The sequence below is a fragment of the Drosophila miranda genome, chromosome 4 (assembly GCF_003369915.1).
Source record: "Drosophila miranda strain MSH22 chromosome 4, D.miranda_PacBio2.1, whole genome shotgun sequence".
In the NCBI taxonomy this organism is placed as follows: Eukaryota; Metazoa; Arthropoda; class Insecta; order Diptera; family Drosophilidae; genus Drosophila; species Drosophila miranda.
The window spans coordinates 8,326,914-8,342,811 of NC_046677.1; the positions used below are offsets into that span (position 1 = coordinate 8,326,914).

A 15,898-nucleotide genomic window follows, 5' to 3' on the forward strand; every position below is an offset into this window, starting at 1 on the left:
CGACGGAGAGCGAGAGATGCTTCAGGGGGAAGGGAAGAGTGGGGGAAGAGGCTAAACAAACAAATGCGGCTAATTAACATTTTTTTTTTCGCCTTTTTAAGGCCGCCTCATCAGTCAGTCGTCAGGTCGGAGGAGTCCGAAAGTCGCGAAATTTTGATCTGAGGGTCAACGTAACGACAGCATAACGTTAGAAAATTTCGTCCAATTGGAGTGGAGTTCCGACCGATTTTGGTTCGTGGAGTTTGAGTTCGTATCACATGTTGCCAGCAACAGATTCAAAGTGTTGCCAGCAGCCTTGTTGCACAGTTTGAGTGAAATGATTTCCTTGAGTTTAAATTGTTTTCACCATTGTTGCTTGGTGACTGTTGCTCAACATTAAGGGGCAATGCTGCTGCAGCACTCAGTTGGAGAGTCTCAACATTAAGGGGTAACGTGGCTAAGAATAGAATGTTGCTCAACATCTGCTGAAAAGAACGTGTTTCTGAACATGAATCTTATGAAGGGGTAATGTTTCCTTGTATTTTGTAATCAACATCAAGCGAGTTGTCGCAACACTGTCAACATTCGTCGACGGACTAAGTTAAACATACATATACCCTGTAATCGTTCTTCTCATACCAAACTGATTTCTTACATTTGATTTTATCTATGATGGATGTGAGCAATTGGCTTTGTGATGGGAGGAGAATGGATATTCTATTCTTTGTTTGAGGTCTTTCAGAAACCGTGTAATACTCATCACCCAAATCAAGCATTTAGGTGGGAAAAGACTTGAGTGAAAATTATATCTGTTGCTTGTCACTCAATCTGCGACTTGATTGGTCTATAAATTCACAAGGAAATTGAATTTGTTTAAGTAATAATGTTTCTTTTATTAAGAATTAACTATGTCTCTGTTGAGCTTTTAAAAAACTATTTTATCCGATAAATGAATAAAAAAATTAAAATTAAAATTTATAAAAGTATATTTTTTGTTTCTTGAACTTCTGCTACACTACGGAAAATACACAGAAAATATGTAAAACTGCAACGGCGACGCCTGACGAGAATTTAGCATAACTAAGTACGTCACCACTGCAAGAAACCGCCGATAGGGGCCGCACTATTATCATTATTATACGTCCCCGAAAAGTATAATATAATATAATAATACTTAGTTTATTATGAGATACTTAGTCACAAGATTCAAAGTCGTCAAAGCAGTTTCTTTGCAGGTTTTTCTCGACATAATAGTAACCTTTGCTGATCCCAGCAAATGGTTCTATGTTACTGTTCAGGTATATAAGCACCAGAAAATTAGATACAAATCTTACCATCAACGACATTTGGTCTTACTCATTTTATACGCCCAAGCCCAAGAAGCCTATTCCTGGTGTACTTTGTACTGAGGGCACCGTACACAAAAGCCGTATACTAAAATCGGATTAACTAGCGAGGTATAGAGAATCTTTGTTATATAGGGGTCGACAAATTGATCACGCCCATGGGCTTTTTTCCATGGTGGAAATGTGTTCAGAAAACTTTAGCTTACACCAAGCTTACTAGTATTACACCAAGATCATCCACCAGGCCTGGATATACATATGTAATATGTATCGAAAAATCGAGCATCATTGTCCCTTAACATTCTGCAAAGAAAATGTATCCGTCAATGTGATAGAACTACATATGTGGGCAGGGCTAAAAAATCTATCTAGCTGGTAAAATTCCTCTGAATATCAAAATCGAAGAATATGGTTTCCAATCCTTGACGGAGACCAATTGTAGACCAAGGAAAGGAAGGAATAATGAAAATTGAATCATTTTGGCACAGTTCAGGTGAAAGATATCGTGATTATTATTATTATTATTATATAAAAACTTCCATACGCTGGTTTTTTTAATTTTCTCCCACAAATCGTGTTTACGTGCATCATTTATTCCAATGGGTTGCATTTAAATCCTTTTCGCTCAGTCACTTTTAAACAATTTCTATTTGGCGCTCAAGTTTGGTGGGACTTTTTTGGGATTTCCTCGCCACAATGTCCCTTTTCAGCTCAATTAGAATTGTTATTCTTGATTTTTGTTGAATAGTTATTATTTTTGGATCAAAAAATGTATTATATTATTATTATTTTTGATTTTTATTGTATAATTCTGTTTATAATTATTATTTTTAATTTTTAATAATTTTTTTCATAAAATAATAATAATTTTTGTTGAATAATGATTATTTCTGATTTTTATTGTTTGTGATTTTTTTTATGTTTATCATCCCAGGCTCCAATTAATGCAAAAACAATTTTGTCCCTGTTTTAAACCTATTTCAACGATATTTTGCAGCTCAGCGTCTTTCTACAGAGACCAAGAATAATAATCATATGCATGAAAACAGGATCTTTATATTAAATAAACGAAATAGGGTAAACAAAGGCCTTCATGTCTTCAAATATCAGCAACATTGCGACTGTTTTTCTTGTTGAACTATTTTGTTTAAACCTTGTTTTAGCCAAGATCCATAAAAGCAAGTATTTAGAATAAGCATATTAAGTAAAAATTGATTCACCAATCGTATAAAATTATGTGGGCATGGCTAAATCTTCCATATAGCTTATATTCGACGGAAGATCAAAATTGAGGGAATCGTCGTAATTGTTGAATCGGTAATGGCCCGGTTGACAACATTTAAATCCTTGTCGCTCACATTAAAAAAAGTTAGATTTGGCGCGCACCACTCGGTATATTTTTAAAATGAGACCGTATATTTCGGTGCTGTTCTGAGGGTCATACTGTAGAAACTGGTTTTCGCCGCGCTACCATGTGGTGTTTTTTAGTGCTAAATGGTATTTTTGTCAATTTCATCAATCTATTAATTTAATTTTCAATGTTATATAGAAATCCAATAAAAGCAAGTATTTCGAATAGGCCAATCATGTATAGAATTGATTCATCAATCGTACAAAATTGAGTGGGCATGGCTAAATATTCTATATAGATAGTATTATTCAACGGAACAAAGAATTGGTCGTTTTTTGAATCGAATTTGAGTTCGCCGCAGTTCGCTTTAGCAACAATGAGTCCCATTCCATACGAAAACATGTTGCTAATTCCATGCACACTGTTGCGGCAACATTTCCTTGAAAACCGTATTTTAGTCAAAATAAAATACATTAAGGTAATTAAAAGAAGCAATCTTGTAAAAAATGTATTTATCTATGGGATAAAGCAAAGTGGGCATCTATATAGCTTGAAATATAGGCAATACCCGATTCGCCGCAGTTTCGCCTTAGCAGCAATGAGTCCCATTCCATACGCAAACATGTTGCTAATTCCATGCACACATACCCTGGGGGAAATGGATGTTATAGAGTAAAGAATATGTTTGTCATCCAAGACTCCGTAGGTATCAGGATCGAGATATATATGCACAAGATACTAATAATGAACTTGAATATGCCTAAGAATATCAATTTGAGAAAAGGTCTCTATAAATCACGTTTCATCTTCATATAAAATTAACAAAATAGGGTATACAAAGGCCTATACTACGGCTTACACGCAACATAGCGACTCTTTTATTGTTGAACTGTTTCGTTTAAGCCTTTTTTTACAATAAATACAATAAAAGCAAGGATTAAAAACCATCCAATCTTGTAGAAAATTTATTCATTAATGAGATAAAACTATGTGGTCATTGCTGAGAGATTTAGTTAGTCAGCATTATTCAATGGAATATCAAAATTGAGCAATATGAACGAATTTCCTTTTTCGTTTGTCTTGATTGACCTATTTCGCTACTTGTTTTTTGTTTGACTTATTTCGCTAAAACCTCTTTTTACGCAAAATGCAATAAAAACAAATATTAAGAATACACCAGTTAAATAGAAATTTGATTCATCAATCGTATAAAATTATGATGGCATGTCTAAATGTTCTATATAGCTAGTAATATTCGACGGAATATCAAAAACGAGGAATATGTAAAATAGAACTTGAATTCTTCAGTATATTTACAGTATATTTTCAAAATGAGGCGGTATGTTTAGGTATATTTCTGAGGGTCGGACGGTATATTTTATCGATAAATCCGCGGACACACTGCATCCCGTTCTTTCCTGTCGATACGCCAATGCAGGCGTGTATAAAATTATGATGGCATGTCTAAATGTTCTATATAGCTAGTAATATTCGACGGAATATCAAAATCGAGGAATATGTAAACAAGAACTTGAATTCTTCAGTATATTTACAGTATATTTTGAAAATGAGACGGTATGTTTAGGTATATTTCTGAGGGTCGGACGGTATATTTTATCGATAAGACCGCGGACACACTGCATCCCGTTCTTTCCTGTCGATACGCCAGTGCAGGCGTGTAGTGTTTTTACAGTTGGTCCACGAGAAAATCTCTAAACATCCAAAATGGTAGGTGGAAATAATGGATAATATTTGCAGCAAGTGGCGCAGGATAATTTGTATGCGTGTTCTCTGCGGATATTTTCGGTGTGCCGGTGGGGAAAGTGCGTGGGAATGGCCGTAGAAAGTGCAGACGTGACACCCAGTTACCTGGTCCTATGGCTATGCATACGTGTGTGCATGAGTGTGTGTGTGGGGGGTCCGGTCTGGTGAAATGCAAGACAAAGAAATAGCGCAAGTGGACGTCGAGGAATGACGTATGCAGTTTGGTATTGAAAATTCAAACGAAATAGGGAATGCTGCATATGTGTGAGTGTGTGAGAGTTGTGAAATATCTTTGCACAGAAGAATGAAATACCTCTTCTAATTATATAGCCTATGCATAGCCTATAGATATGTACGTACACGTGTGTAAGTGATGTGATTTCTGTAAATAGTCGACGCAAGTGGTTTATGTTCTTATCTAACCTCAAAGTCCATGGCATGATTGCGGATTCTGCATGCGTTTGTGTGTGTGAGTGCGTTTTAAGGTTTTGCTCTACTGCGGACGCCATTTTTAATAAATACATATGCAGTCGAAACTCCTCTCACCTTCGCCTATCTGTCTCTCTCTCTCTCTCTCCCTCCTTCGTCCAACACACAAATGTCTGTTTTTAGGTCAACTTCACCGTCGACGAAATCCGTGGCCTCATGGACAAGAAGCGTAACATCCGCAACATGTCCGTGATTGCCCACGTTGATCATGGTAAATCCACCTTGACCGATTCGCTCGTGTCCAAGGCCGGTATCATTGCTGGTGCTAAGGCCGGTGAGACCCGTTTCACCGACACCCGCAAGGATGAGCAGGAGCGTTGCATTACCATCAAGTCGACGTAAGCGTGGATAAAGCCAGCAGCGTCACACCGTGCTTTCGAGACTAACCATTATATGTATTTGCAGTGCCATCTCCATGTACTTCGAGGTAGAGGAGAAGGATCTGGTCTTCATCAACCAACCCGATCAGCGTGAGAAGGAGTGCAAGGGTTTCTTGATCAACCTGATCGATTCCCCCGGTCACGTTGATTTCTCCTCTGAGGTCACTGCCGCTCTCCGTGTCACCGATGGTGCCTTGGTTGTCGTCGATTGCGTGTCCGGTGTGTGCGTGCAGACCGAGACTGTGCTCCGTCAGGCCATCGCCGAGCGCATCAAGCCCATTCTGTTCATGAACAAGATGGACCGTGCTTTGTTGGAGCTGCAGCTGGAGGCTGAGGAGCTCTACCAGACCTTCCAGCGTATCGTTGAGAACGTGAACGTCATCATTGCCACCTACAACGACGATGGTGGCCCAATGGGTGAGGTGCGCGTGGACCCATCCAAGGGATCCGTCGGTTTCGGTTCTGGTCTGCACGGCTGGGCCTTCACCCTCAAGCAGTTCTCCGAGATGTACTCCGAAAAGTTCAAGATCGATGTTGTCAAGCTAATGAACCGGTGAGTCATCCCTCGTGTCGCCCACTCCATTCCTAACACTAACACGCTTCTAGCACAAAACGTGTGACGCTGAGCGTGCGACATCTTGAAAGTTCCTCCGTACGGGGGCTCCTTTTTTAGAGTCGCGCGTGCTGAGGGCGCTACAAGTGCTATAAAAATAGAAGTAGAGAAAATTACTTGGGAAGCTGTTGAAACGCTGCCTTGGGACCGCTTTCCTAATGTCCGAACGAGGCATGCCAAGGCAGCGACCCTACATTCACTCCACACCTTGGGGCGTGCCGGAACCGTTTCTTCAATATTTCTAACTTCAAAACCATTTCTATCCGACAGTCTGTGGGGTGAGAACTTCTTCAACGCCAAGACTAAGAAATGGCAGAAACAAAAGGAGGTCGACAACAAGCGCTCCTTCTGCATGTACATCCTAGACCCCATCTACAAGGTGTTCGATGCCATCATGAACTACAAGAAGGAGGAGATCGGTACGCTGCTCGAGAAGATCGGTGTGACCCTGAAGCACGAGGATAAGGACAAGGACGGCAAGGTTCTGCTTAAGACTGTGATGCGCACCTGGCTGCCAGCCGGTGAGGCTCTGCTTCAGATGATTGCCATCCACTTGCCCTCGCCCGTGGTGGCCCAGAAGTACCGTATGGAGATGCTGTACGAGGGACCCCTCGACGATGAGGCCGCCGTTGCCGTGAAGAACTGCGATCCCGATGGTCCACTCATGATGTACATCTCCAAGATGGTACCGACCACCGATAAGGGACGTTTCTACGCCTTCGGCCGTGTGTTCTCCGGCAAGGTTGCCACCGGACAGAAGTGCCGCATCATGGGCCCCAATTACACCCCCGGAAAGAAGGAGGATCTGTACGAGAAGGCCATCCAGCGTACCATCCTGATGATGGGTCGTTATGTTGAGGCCATCGAGGATGTGCCCTCCGGCAACATCTGCGGTCTGGTCGGTGTCGATCAGTTCCTGGTCAAAACCGGTACCATCACCACATTCAAGGATGCCCACAACATGAAGGTACACACACACACATCCTGATTGATGAAACTATTGGACATCTTACTAATCCCCTTCTCAACTCTCACAGGTCATGAAGTTCTCCGTGTCGCCTGTCGTGCGCGTGGCTGTGGAGCCCAAGAACCCCGCTGATCTGCCCAAGCTGGTGGAGGGTCTGAAGCGTCTGGCCAAGTCCGATCCTATGGTGCAGTGCATCATTGAGGAGTCTGGCGAGCACATCATTGCCGGAGCCGGTGAGCTGCACTTGGAGATTTGCCTTAAGGATCTGGAGGAGGATCACGCTTGCATTCCCCTGAAGAAGTCTGACCCCGTTGTGTCTTACCGCGAGACTGTCAATGACGAGTCCGACCAGATGTGTCTGTCCAAGTCCCCCAACAAGCACAACCGTCTGCTGATGAAGGCCCTGCCCATGCCCGACGGTCTGCCCGAGGACATTGACAACGGGGACGTGAGCTCCAAGGACGACTTCAAGGCTCGTGCCCGTTATCTGGCCGAGAAGTACGACTACGATATCACTGAGGCCCGTAAGATCTGGTGCTTCGGTCCCGACGGCACTGGCCCCAACTTCGTTCTGGATTGCACCAAGTCCGTGCAGTACCTCAATGAAATCAAGGATTCCGTGGTCGCTGGCTTCCAGTGGGCCTCGAAGGAGGGTATCATGGCTGACGAGAACATGCGCGGTGTCCGCTTCAACATCTATGATGTGACTCTGCACGCTGACGCCATCCATCGCGGTGGTGGCCAGATCATTCCAACCACCCGTCGTTGCCTGTACGCCGCCGCCATCACTGCCGGTCCCCGTCTGATGGAGCCCGTGTATCTGTGCGAGATTCAGTGCCCAGAGGTCGCCGTCGGCGGCATCTACGGTGTGCTAAACAGACGTCGTGGACATGTGTTCGAGGAGAACCAGGTGGTCGGCACCCCCATGTTCGTGGTCAAGGCATATCTGCCCGTCAACGAGTCGTTCGGCTTCACCGCCGATCTGCGCTCCAACACCGGAGGACAGGCCTTCCCCCAGTGCGTGTTCGACCATTGGCAGGTGCTGCCCGGTGACCCGTGCGAGCCAGCCAGCAAACCCTACCAGATTGTCCAGGATACCCGCAAGCGCAAGGGTCTCAAGGAGGGTCTTCCCGATCTTTCCCAGTACCTGGACAAATTGTAAGCTGCTGCTGCTACCACAAACACCATCCCCCCCACAGCAACAACAACAAAAACAACGTAATGCTGGCTGAGAGTATGAGGAGAAGGATCAAAGCGAGCGTCCACCCAACTAAGCAACTCCCTACAACATCGACGTCGCTGCGGCCGCTGGCAGCGTTTTAAATAAAGTGAAACAACAACCACATTTAAAGAAATTTTGATTATTAATTGTATAACAGTAACACCATAATAAATCACGTAAATGATTATATCTTTAAGTCTATATAAAACAAAATACACGGTGTGGTCGAAACGAAAATAGAATGTCCGGGGGTGGGGTGAGAAGAGCTCCAAGGTGATATGGCAGTTGCTCCGCAACAACGCATTAGAATCTCTTCAAAATTGAATAGGGTAAACTATATGTATTTAAATATAGTGTATTCGAATCAATTTATTCTATTCTGAAATACATTAACTTGTGTTAAATGTATTCAAAAAATCCGCCGCATATCGATAGCACAACCGCGATATCAAACCGTCGATAGCTTCAGCAATGCAACCGCGGAAATGGAGAAAAATGTAAACATGGAAACAATAAAAATAGAACCTGAATTAGATGAAGATGCGGCGCAAAATGACACAGGGGATGCTTCAGGATCGGATAACTGCAATCTGGAGGTCAAGACTGAACCGGAAATTGATATAGGCCCAACTTGTGTGGAGGAGTCCAAGAGGCTCTATGACATCAGCCGGCTTAGAGCATTTGGCGATGTGCCTTTTGTTATAAAGCGCATGGAGCTCAAAGACTTTCCCCTAAGCTATACCAAGGCTGTGACCAGCGTCGAGAAGCTACTGGCGTGGCTGCGACGCAATAAGGTGCCAAATGGAGTTGGGATTGCCTTTCGCATTGCGCAGCACATGCCGTCCTCGTGCATTCTGATATTGGCGTAGGTGGAGATTTGTTCGTTAAATATACACATAAACTAATCGCTTCAAATTCCAGGATCCTCAACCACAAATGCCATTTCTTTGCGACGGACAAAATGATGATGTCGAAGGCTCTGCACGGGCAAATGTGCACCGCTGGTGTCGATTATCTAGTGGTCAGCGGGCATATGTCCGTCGGCGCTGTATATTTCGAGCGGATCGACATATGTTTGGTCTACAACGAGGAATACAAGCTATTCAAGCTGAAACGCACTCCTACCGATCCCCCGGTGCAGGCGAAGAAGCCTCTGCCGGCCAACATGTGCTACACAATCACGACAACAGGTACGACGGGAACTCCCAAGCTGATTCACGTGCCCTATGAATGTATTGCTCCCAATGTATTGGCGCTCAGGTAGGTGAATATGTAAGCTGAATGTGCCCAGTGATACTCATGCTCTGTCAGCCAGAAGCTGAATGTCTCCATGGCCGACATAATCTTTTTGGGTACCCCCTGCACCTTCGATCCCTTTGTTGTGGAGCTATTTCTCGCACTCCAAACCGGAGCCGCCCTACTGGTCAGTCAACACACGATGAGGGAAGCCCCATCAAAGGTTCTTAGTGCGCTTTTTCCCACCAGCGTGAACACGACGGGCATTACTATTCTGCAGATGACGCCCTCGCTATTCAGGCAATTCGGAGCAACTGCAATACGCGAACGAATCTTAAGTAACTCGAGTACACTAAGGTGAGTGTATATTTATCCATTCATGGAGTTCTTACCACCTTGAATCGATTACAGAGTGCTTCTTCTTGGTGGTGAACCATTTCCATCCAGTGCAGAGCTGATCACGTGGATGGACCCACTTGTTCTGTTGCAGAAACACATTTGCAACATCTACGGAATCACAGAAGTATCGTGTTGGAGTCTACTGCACATTTTACATTCCCTGCAAACGCAAATGCCACTGGGCACGCCCATCGATGACGAAACGGTGATACGGATTCAATACCAGACCGATCGAAATATGGAGCACGGAGAGCTCTTCATCGGCAGCGCCACTCGACGTTGCTATATCCCGGAAATCGATGACGTGGAAAAGGTGAAAGAGGACTCTGCCATTTGTTTTCGATCAACTGGAGATCTGGTTATCCGCTTGGAGGATGGAACAATATGCTATGGCGAGCGCGCCAATGATGTGGTCAAGCGAGCCGGCAATCGCATCAGTTTGGGTAAGTTATGGAACATTCATTTGATACAGCTCCATATAAACCAAGTCGTGTTATCCCAAATCCAGGCTTAATCACTCGTAAAATTGAGAAATGTCTGCCCAGCGGAGAGCTGGCTACTTGCCTGTGGCTCGAGGAACTCCAGAAGCTCATCTGCTGCATACGTACGTTGGAAATTAAGACCAAGGTGCAGCAGCGGGCCCAGACTTTCGATATACTGTCCAAGCTGTTGAATGCGGAGCAGCCAGACAGATTTATCTATCAGCAGCACTTCCCCTGCAATGTTCATGGGAAATTGGACAAGGAATTGTTGCTCAAAGAGTGCATACCTCTGGCTCAGCCCGCCCAGGAAATATTAAAGAGTTTCCTACACGACAGACTGGAATGTGTGGACGTATCGAATGAGAGAATGGCCAAGAAGCCACGGCTGGAGCACAGCCAGCCCTGTGGGTTTGATCTGAGTTTTCGTCAGGCGGGAGGCACCTCCTTTCATGCCATTACGATTTGTCGAGAGATTGGCCTGCAAATGTGCATCGACGATGAGCAGCGACACTTGTTCGAGATGCTGCTCGACGAGAATGTTCCACTGCGCACCGTCCTGCGCTTTCTTGATACGGCCAAGCTGGTGGCAAATAATACTAAACTGAAGCCGGTGGAACCGTTGCCAACCAAGACGGTAAACTGCGCCACTGGAATCAGTGGCAGCTGTGGTCTGACCATCACCCGTATCGAGCAGCCGGAGATTAAATTCCAATTCCATTGGAAGGTCAACTTCAGCAAGTGCATCGATTCGCCCGTGTCGCAGTACGAGGAACGCTACATTTGCGTGGGCGCACATTCCCAGATTTTGCGCACCCTCGATCCTCAAACCGGTATCGAGCTGAGCAACGTAAAGCTGCCGGATCGGATTGAGTGCAAAGTGACGTTCCTCAGCGAGCAGCTGGCCATGGTGGGCTGCTATGATGGTTGCCTCTACGGCTTCAATCCCCTCACTGGCGATATTGTGTGGCGCGTGGAGATTGGCGGCATGATCAAGGCCCAGCCATTGCTGACGGCCGACGGCTCCCGAATTGTGGTCTGCAGCTATGCCGAGGACTACAATGTGTATTGCCTGTCCGCCGAGCGGCAGGAAGTGCTCTGGTGCATGAGGATTGGTGAAAAGGCAATATTCGCGAGACCCCTGGAGTTGCCCAATGAACAGTCGCTGGTCATCTGCACACTGGACGGTGGCTATACGAGGGTCGCTCTCACCGACGGATCCGTTGAATGGGCGCAAAAGTGCAAGGAGCCATTGTTCGCCACTCCTGTCCTTCTGGATTCGAAGCCAAGCCATTTCCTGTGTGCCGAAGTGGCTGGACGTGTGCATGCGTGTCATGTGGGCAATGGAAAGATTGTAAGTTAAATTTTAGTTAATCTCTATTTCTTTAAGAAATCATTGAATTTCAAATATACAGATGGCTACGTACACTGCAGAGGGCAACATCTTCTCCTCGCTGGTCGTCAAGACGCCACCCACACACATGGGCTATTCGTTTGTGGTCTTTGGCTGCATCGATCGTCATGTGTATTGCCTACGATGCAACACAGAACGGGTGCGACAACCGGTCTACTTCGAACTCCAATGGAAGGTCGATATGGGAGCCCCTATATATGCCACGCCCACACTACTCACGATTCAGCTCATCGGCCATTTGGTTTGGAGCAGCGCCACCGATGGCCGCGTCGTTTTGATGAATTTTCACAATGGCCAGATTCAGTGGTCGGCCAAGCTGCCTGGCGAAATATTTTCCACTTCCTGCTATATAGAGAGCCTCCGGCGAGTCTACGTGGGATGTCGAGATAATTATCTATACTGCCTGGGCGTCTAGGCCACGTGAATACAGATGGATTTATGTAGATCTCGACATGCCAGCAAATTAACATTATGTTAAAATACGATTTTATGTAGTGTGACATGATATTAGATGTCATTGGTCACATTTTTTTTTGTATCTAATTGTAATTAAATATTAATCATTATTTTGTATATAATTTGCACATTAAAGATTAATCATGAAGGAAATAGGCCTAGGTATGGTCGGAAACGTCTAGGAGAGCTCGCACAATTGTCACTGTTCGGCTAAGCGAAGTTCAAATAATTTTTTAAATTTGTTTTTCACACAACAATCCTTAATGTCTTTGATGTTTTTCTAATTATCCTGATTATACAAAAATATAGCGTCTCCATGTCGGACAAGAAATATTCCTTAAAGAATTAAAAAATAACATTATAAATGCATTATCCCTGATGTAAATAATGTCAATCTGGTTGTAAACGATAGCGGATTAATCGATCCACTAGCACAGAAAGGCAGCTCACGACCACACCGGACACTAAATATAATATAAATATAACCAAATCGGTCGAAAGAAAAAGACAAATCCTTGATAAGGACATCAGGAACACTTTTCAGATCACAGGAAGACGTCACACGACCAAAAAACATAGTTACTACAACAACAACAACCACTTTGAATCGCCATCAAAATCGAGATTTTTCGATTTTCAGATCTGCCCTACCAGGCGAACAGAAATGAGCAGAATGGTGTTTTTTGTATTGTACATTTTTGTTGTTGCATACTTTTAAGGTAAAAACGGACAAAATAAAATCAGTTAATCATACATCGCACATAATACTAGTTTTCTCTAAACCCTCTTGAACATACATATGCTAAAGTGAAATAACAAAAATAGAACTTGTTTGTGAATTTATTTGCCAAAAAAGTGCCCAAACTCGACATATGTATTGATATGTACTAATAATTTTGAATATATATTTTATGCCGAAATTGAGAAACATTAGGGCAAAAGTCGAGAAAGATGCGGAATGCGAGGTGGAAAATGTACGCATCATGAATTTTTGGCATCTTCCATCCATCCACGAAGCCCGAGCATTGTTCTCCCCCGTTGATGTTCTTCTTTTTGACGGACCTCTGACCAAAATGCCACTGGGTTCCTTTCGGATTCAACTTGATTCCAATTTAGTTACCACCAAAAATGCGCTCAACAAACACTTCAACATGTCCATTGCAATCACAAACTGTTTTTTGTTTGGAATGGTTGAGGACGTGGGATGGAGTATCTAATATAAGTGTAAGTGCTCCCTCCCAGCCACTCCCAGACCAGGGCCAGAGCTTGTCCGATCCTAAAAGCCACCTGAGGGAAAAGGAGAATAAGCATATATGAATACGACAGCTACTTAGCCTACTTACGCGGGACGGGACTTTACGGAGGGGCTTGATTCTAGTGCGGACCGAATGAGGAATACGGATGCTCGGATGATCGGATGCTGGTCCTAGCAGCAGCATTTCGGCGGCGTATTGTAGCAGTGGGCTTTACAGGGCGCACACCAAACACAGGGCCTGTTCTCCTCCTTTCTCGCAAGGTAGCGGGCACAGCAGGGAGCTTTAGGATACAACGGAGGTTACACCACTGATCTTTTCTGATCCAAGTTTGTTGGTGCTGTGGCACGCTCAGTATTCAAACATGCGGAATGCTCCTCACCCCTACGCTGTCCCATACGATGCACGGACAGACAGGACAAAGAAACGACACGCGGAAAGGAATAACAAGGAGCCCAGGATGGACAGCTCCAGGGCCAAGGCGGACGAGAACTTACATGGATACGATGGGGGGGTATTACAACAATTCCAGACCCGAGGATCGGGTATACCACCCTCGGGCAAGGGGGGACAGCAACAGCCCGGCGCAGGAGAGCAAGGTATAGGCGAAGGAGCACCACATGGAGGACTGTGCGGGCCACAACACGCAGTTGTATTACAGGGTCCACAGCAAGGACCAGGCGATGAGCATGGTCCGGCGGAGCAGCAACCACCGGCGGCACGACCACCGCAAGCGCCGCCGCCACCGCCACCGCCACCGCCTGCTCCAGTTGCTTGACAACGCATCCGCTTGTTGTTCACGCCCATCGTCATATTGGCGTAGCGCAAAGGAAATGCGGATGGTCCGCAATTCGGGTACGGAAAGCACAGGCACGCCGGCCTTCCCTGGCAGGCCGATCGCGGACACTTATCCTGGAGCCCATTGCGCTTCACACAATCGCAGGTTGTGTACATGATGCCGCACCGCAGTTCTCGGCTGCGGCAGCCTCGGGGCTGTAATGAAAGAGGATGCCAATGAGTACCACAGGCGGGCTACGATGCAACTGCAATTGTCTTGATCGTAGCACACACGTCAGAGGTTGGGTTGGGTTTGGTTGGGGTTATTGTTATGGGCTATGGGCTATGGGTAGCGAGCAACATGTGGGACCGTATTTCCACCCAAGTCCACTGCCCCCATGTCGCTCACACTGTGGCATTAGCGTCTACACGGGGGTCCACAGGATTCAGTTGGGCCGCACAAGGGCCCACAAGGACCGCATGGCCCACAAGGACCGCACGGCCCACAAGGACCAATGGGCCCACAAGGACCGCATGGAGCACAAGGACCGCATGGTGCACAAGGGCACGGTGGCTGCGGTAAATAGTTGATCGGCCCATTGGGGTAGCAGCAGAATTCTCGGGGCGGTGGGACATCTATCAATTGCGGCTTCGGCTGGCACAGCATCGATTGGCACACCTCCCGCGGCTCACAGATCCGCTTCGGATAGCACACCACATAGGGATCAGGTACCATCGATGGATAGTAGATGACCCGGGGCTCGCGCACCATCTGCGACACCCACACGAGCTTCGGCACCTGAATGACCCGCGTCACATCCACCACCTTGGGTATGGTTATCTGCCGACACCGATTGACCACCATCGGTTCGGGTACTATCTTCTCCGTGAACACCACTTGCTTCTTGCAGATCATCCGCGGCGGCTGCTGGACCGTGATGCAACCCGGACAGGGTGGTGGTATGCGTGGTGGACACTGGGGCATCGCATCCAGTTGAGCGGCATTGTAGCAGTTGGGCGAGCACTGGACGACGACGACGGATGCAGTTCCAGTAGCAGGTCCAGATGCGGATGCGGATGCGGATGGAGGATACCGGATGGGGTACGCGACACAGTATACGCTGTACGGATCGAAGACAATTGCAGCCGAGGTCACTTACCGCGAATGGTCCACACGGATCGCACATGATTATCTTTAGAGCGCTGCATGATGAAACAAACAGACATAAGCGCAATTAGCATAATCGAAAAAGAAAACAAATTGGGTCTTAGTTATTTGTATGCTTACAATTTTTGGTTGGTTTTTTCCGAAAAATAAAATTTAGAATTTTTACAAAAAATTTAGAAGTCGGCCGAAATGTTTGGATCGAGAGTTAGGAAACGAATGAGAAATTTTGAGAGCTCCAGAGCTACATCATTTTCTAATTTTTGCTTTCGTTCCGGCAAGGATTACTAGATTACGGGCCAAAATTTGAACAACACAATTATATATCATGGGATATGCACATAGACTTCTTCTGCTTCTGCTAGATTCATCTCTTTTTTCTATTAACTCAGTATTGTCCATTAAACAATAGTCCATTTTGTTGGCTTAGGCCTGTTTAGAGTCCAACTATCCAACTTCCCTCGGTGATTCTCGATGATAGTGAAGACTTGAACTTAGTTGGAGCTTGTAATCCTTCATAGTTTGTGGTTGTATTAGCTGCCGTAAGCGATTCCACTTGACTCTTCCATTGCACATTGGGCCAGACATCGATCCGATATTCTGGCAAA

The 15,898-nt window shown here is 45.5% G+C and overlaps 3 protein-coding genes across 4 annotated transcripts; 2 read left to right on the plus strand and 1 right to left on the minus strand.

Moving 5' to 3' along the window:
- The first annotated feature begins 4,298 nt into the window (after positions 1 to 4,298).
- LOC108162642 (elongation factor 2) lies at positions 4,299 to 8,298 on the plus strand. The gene is made up of 5 exons (XM_017297465.2): positions 4,299 to 4,404; positions 5,053 to 5,267; positions 5,335 to 5,862; positions 6,193 to 6,889; positions 6,960 to 8,298. The coding sequence occupies exons 1-5, from the start codon at positions 4,402 to 4,404 to the stop codon at positions 8,049 to 8,051; spliced, it is 2,535 nt and encodes an 844-aa protein (XP_017152954.1). The 5' UTR covers positions 4,299 to 4,401; the 3' UTR covers positions 8,052 to 8,298.
- Positions 8,299 to 8,396: 98 nt separating this feature from the next.
- On the plus strand, positions 8,397 to 12,451 carry LOC108162641 (beta-alanine-activating enzyme). Of its 2 annotated transcripts, XM_017297463.1 has the most exons (6): positions 8,397 to 8,976; positions 9,033 to 9,371; positions 9,423 to 9,704; positions 9,759 to 10,189; positions 10,255 to 11,579; positions 11,641 to 12,451. In XM_017297463.1, the coding sequence occupies exons 1-6, from the start codon at positions 8,597 to 8,599 to the stop codon at positions 12,052 to 12,054; spliced, it is 3,171 nt and encodes a 1,056-aa protein (XP_017152952.1). In that variant the 5' UTR covers positions 8,397 to 8,596; the 3' UTR covers positions 12,055 to 12,451. The 2 variants fall into 2 exon arrangements, with proteins under 2 accessions (XP_017152952.1, XP_017152953.1); XM_017297464.2 differs by lacking the exon at positions 8,397 to 8,976 and having other exon boundaries at positions 9,241 to 9,371; positions 9,427 to 9,704.
- Positions 12,452 to 12,917: 466 nt separating this feature from the next.
- On the minus strand, positions 12,918 to 15,522 carry LOC108164197 (keratin, ultra high-sulfur matrix protein). Its single transcript, XM_017299820.2, has 5 exons — positions 15,414 to 15,522; positions 15,286 to 15,328; positions 14,008 to 14,341; positions 13,439 to 13,631; positions 12,918 to 13,382 (listed from the first exon to the last, which is right to left on the minus strand). The coding sequence occupies exons 2-4, from the start codon at positions 15,310 to 15,312 to the stop codon at positions 13,522 to 13,524; spliced, it is 471 nt and encodes a 156-aa protein (XP_017155309.1). The 5' UTR covers positions 15,313 to 15,328; positions 15,414 to 15,522; the 3' UTR covers positions 12,918 to 13,382; positions 13,439 to 13,521.
- Positions 15,523 to 15,898: the final 376 nt, after the last annotated feature.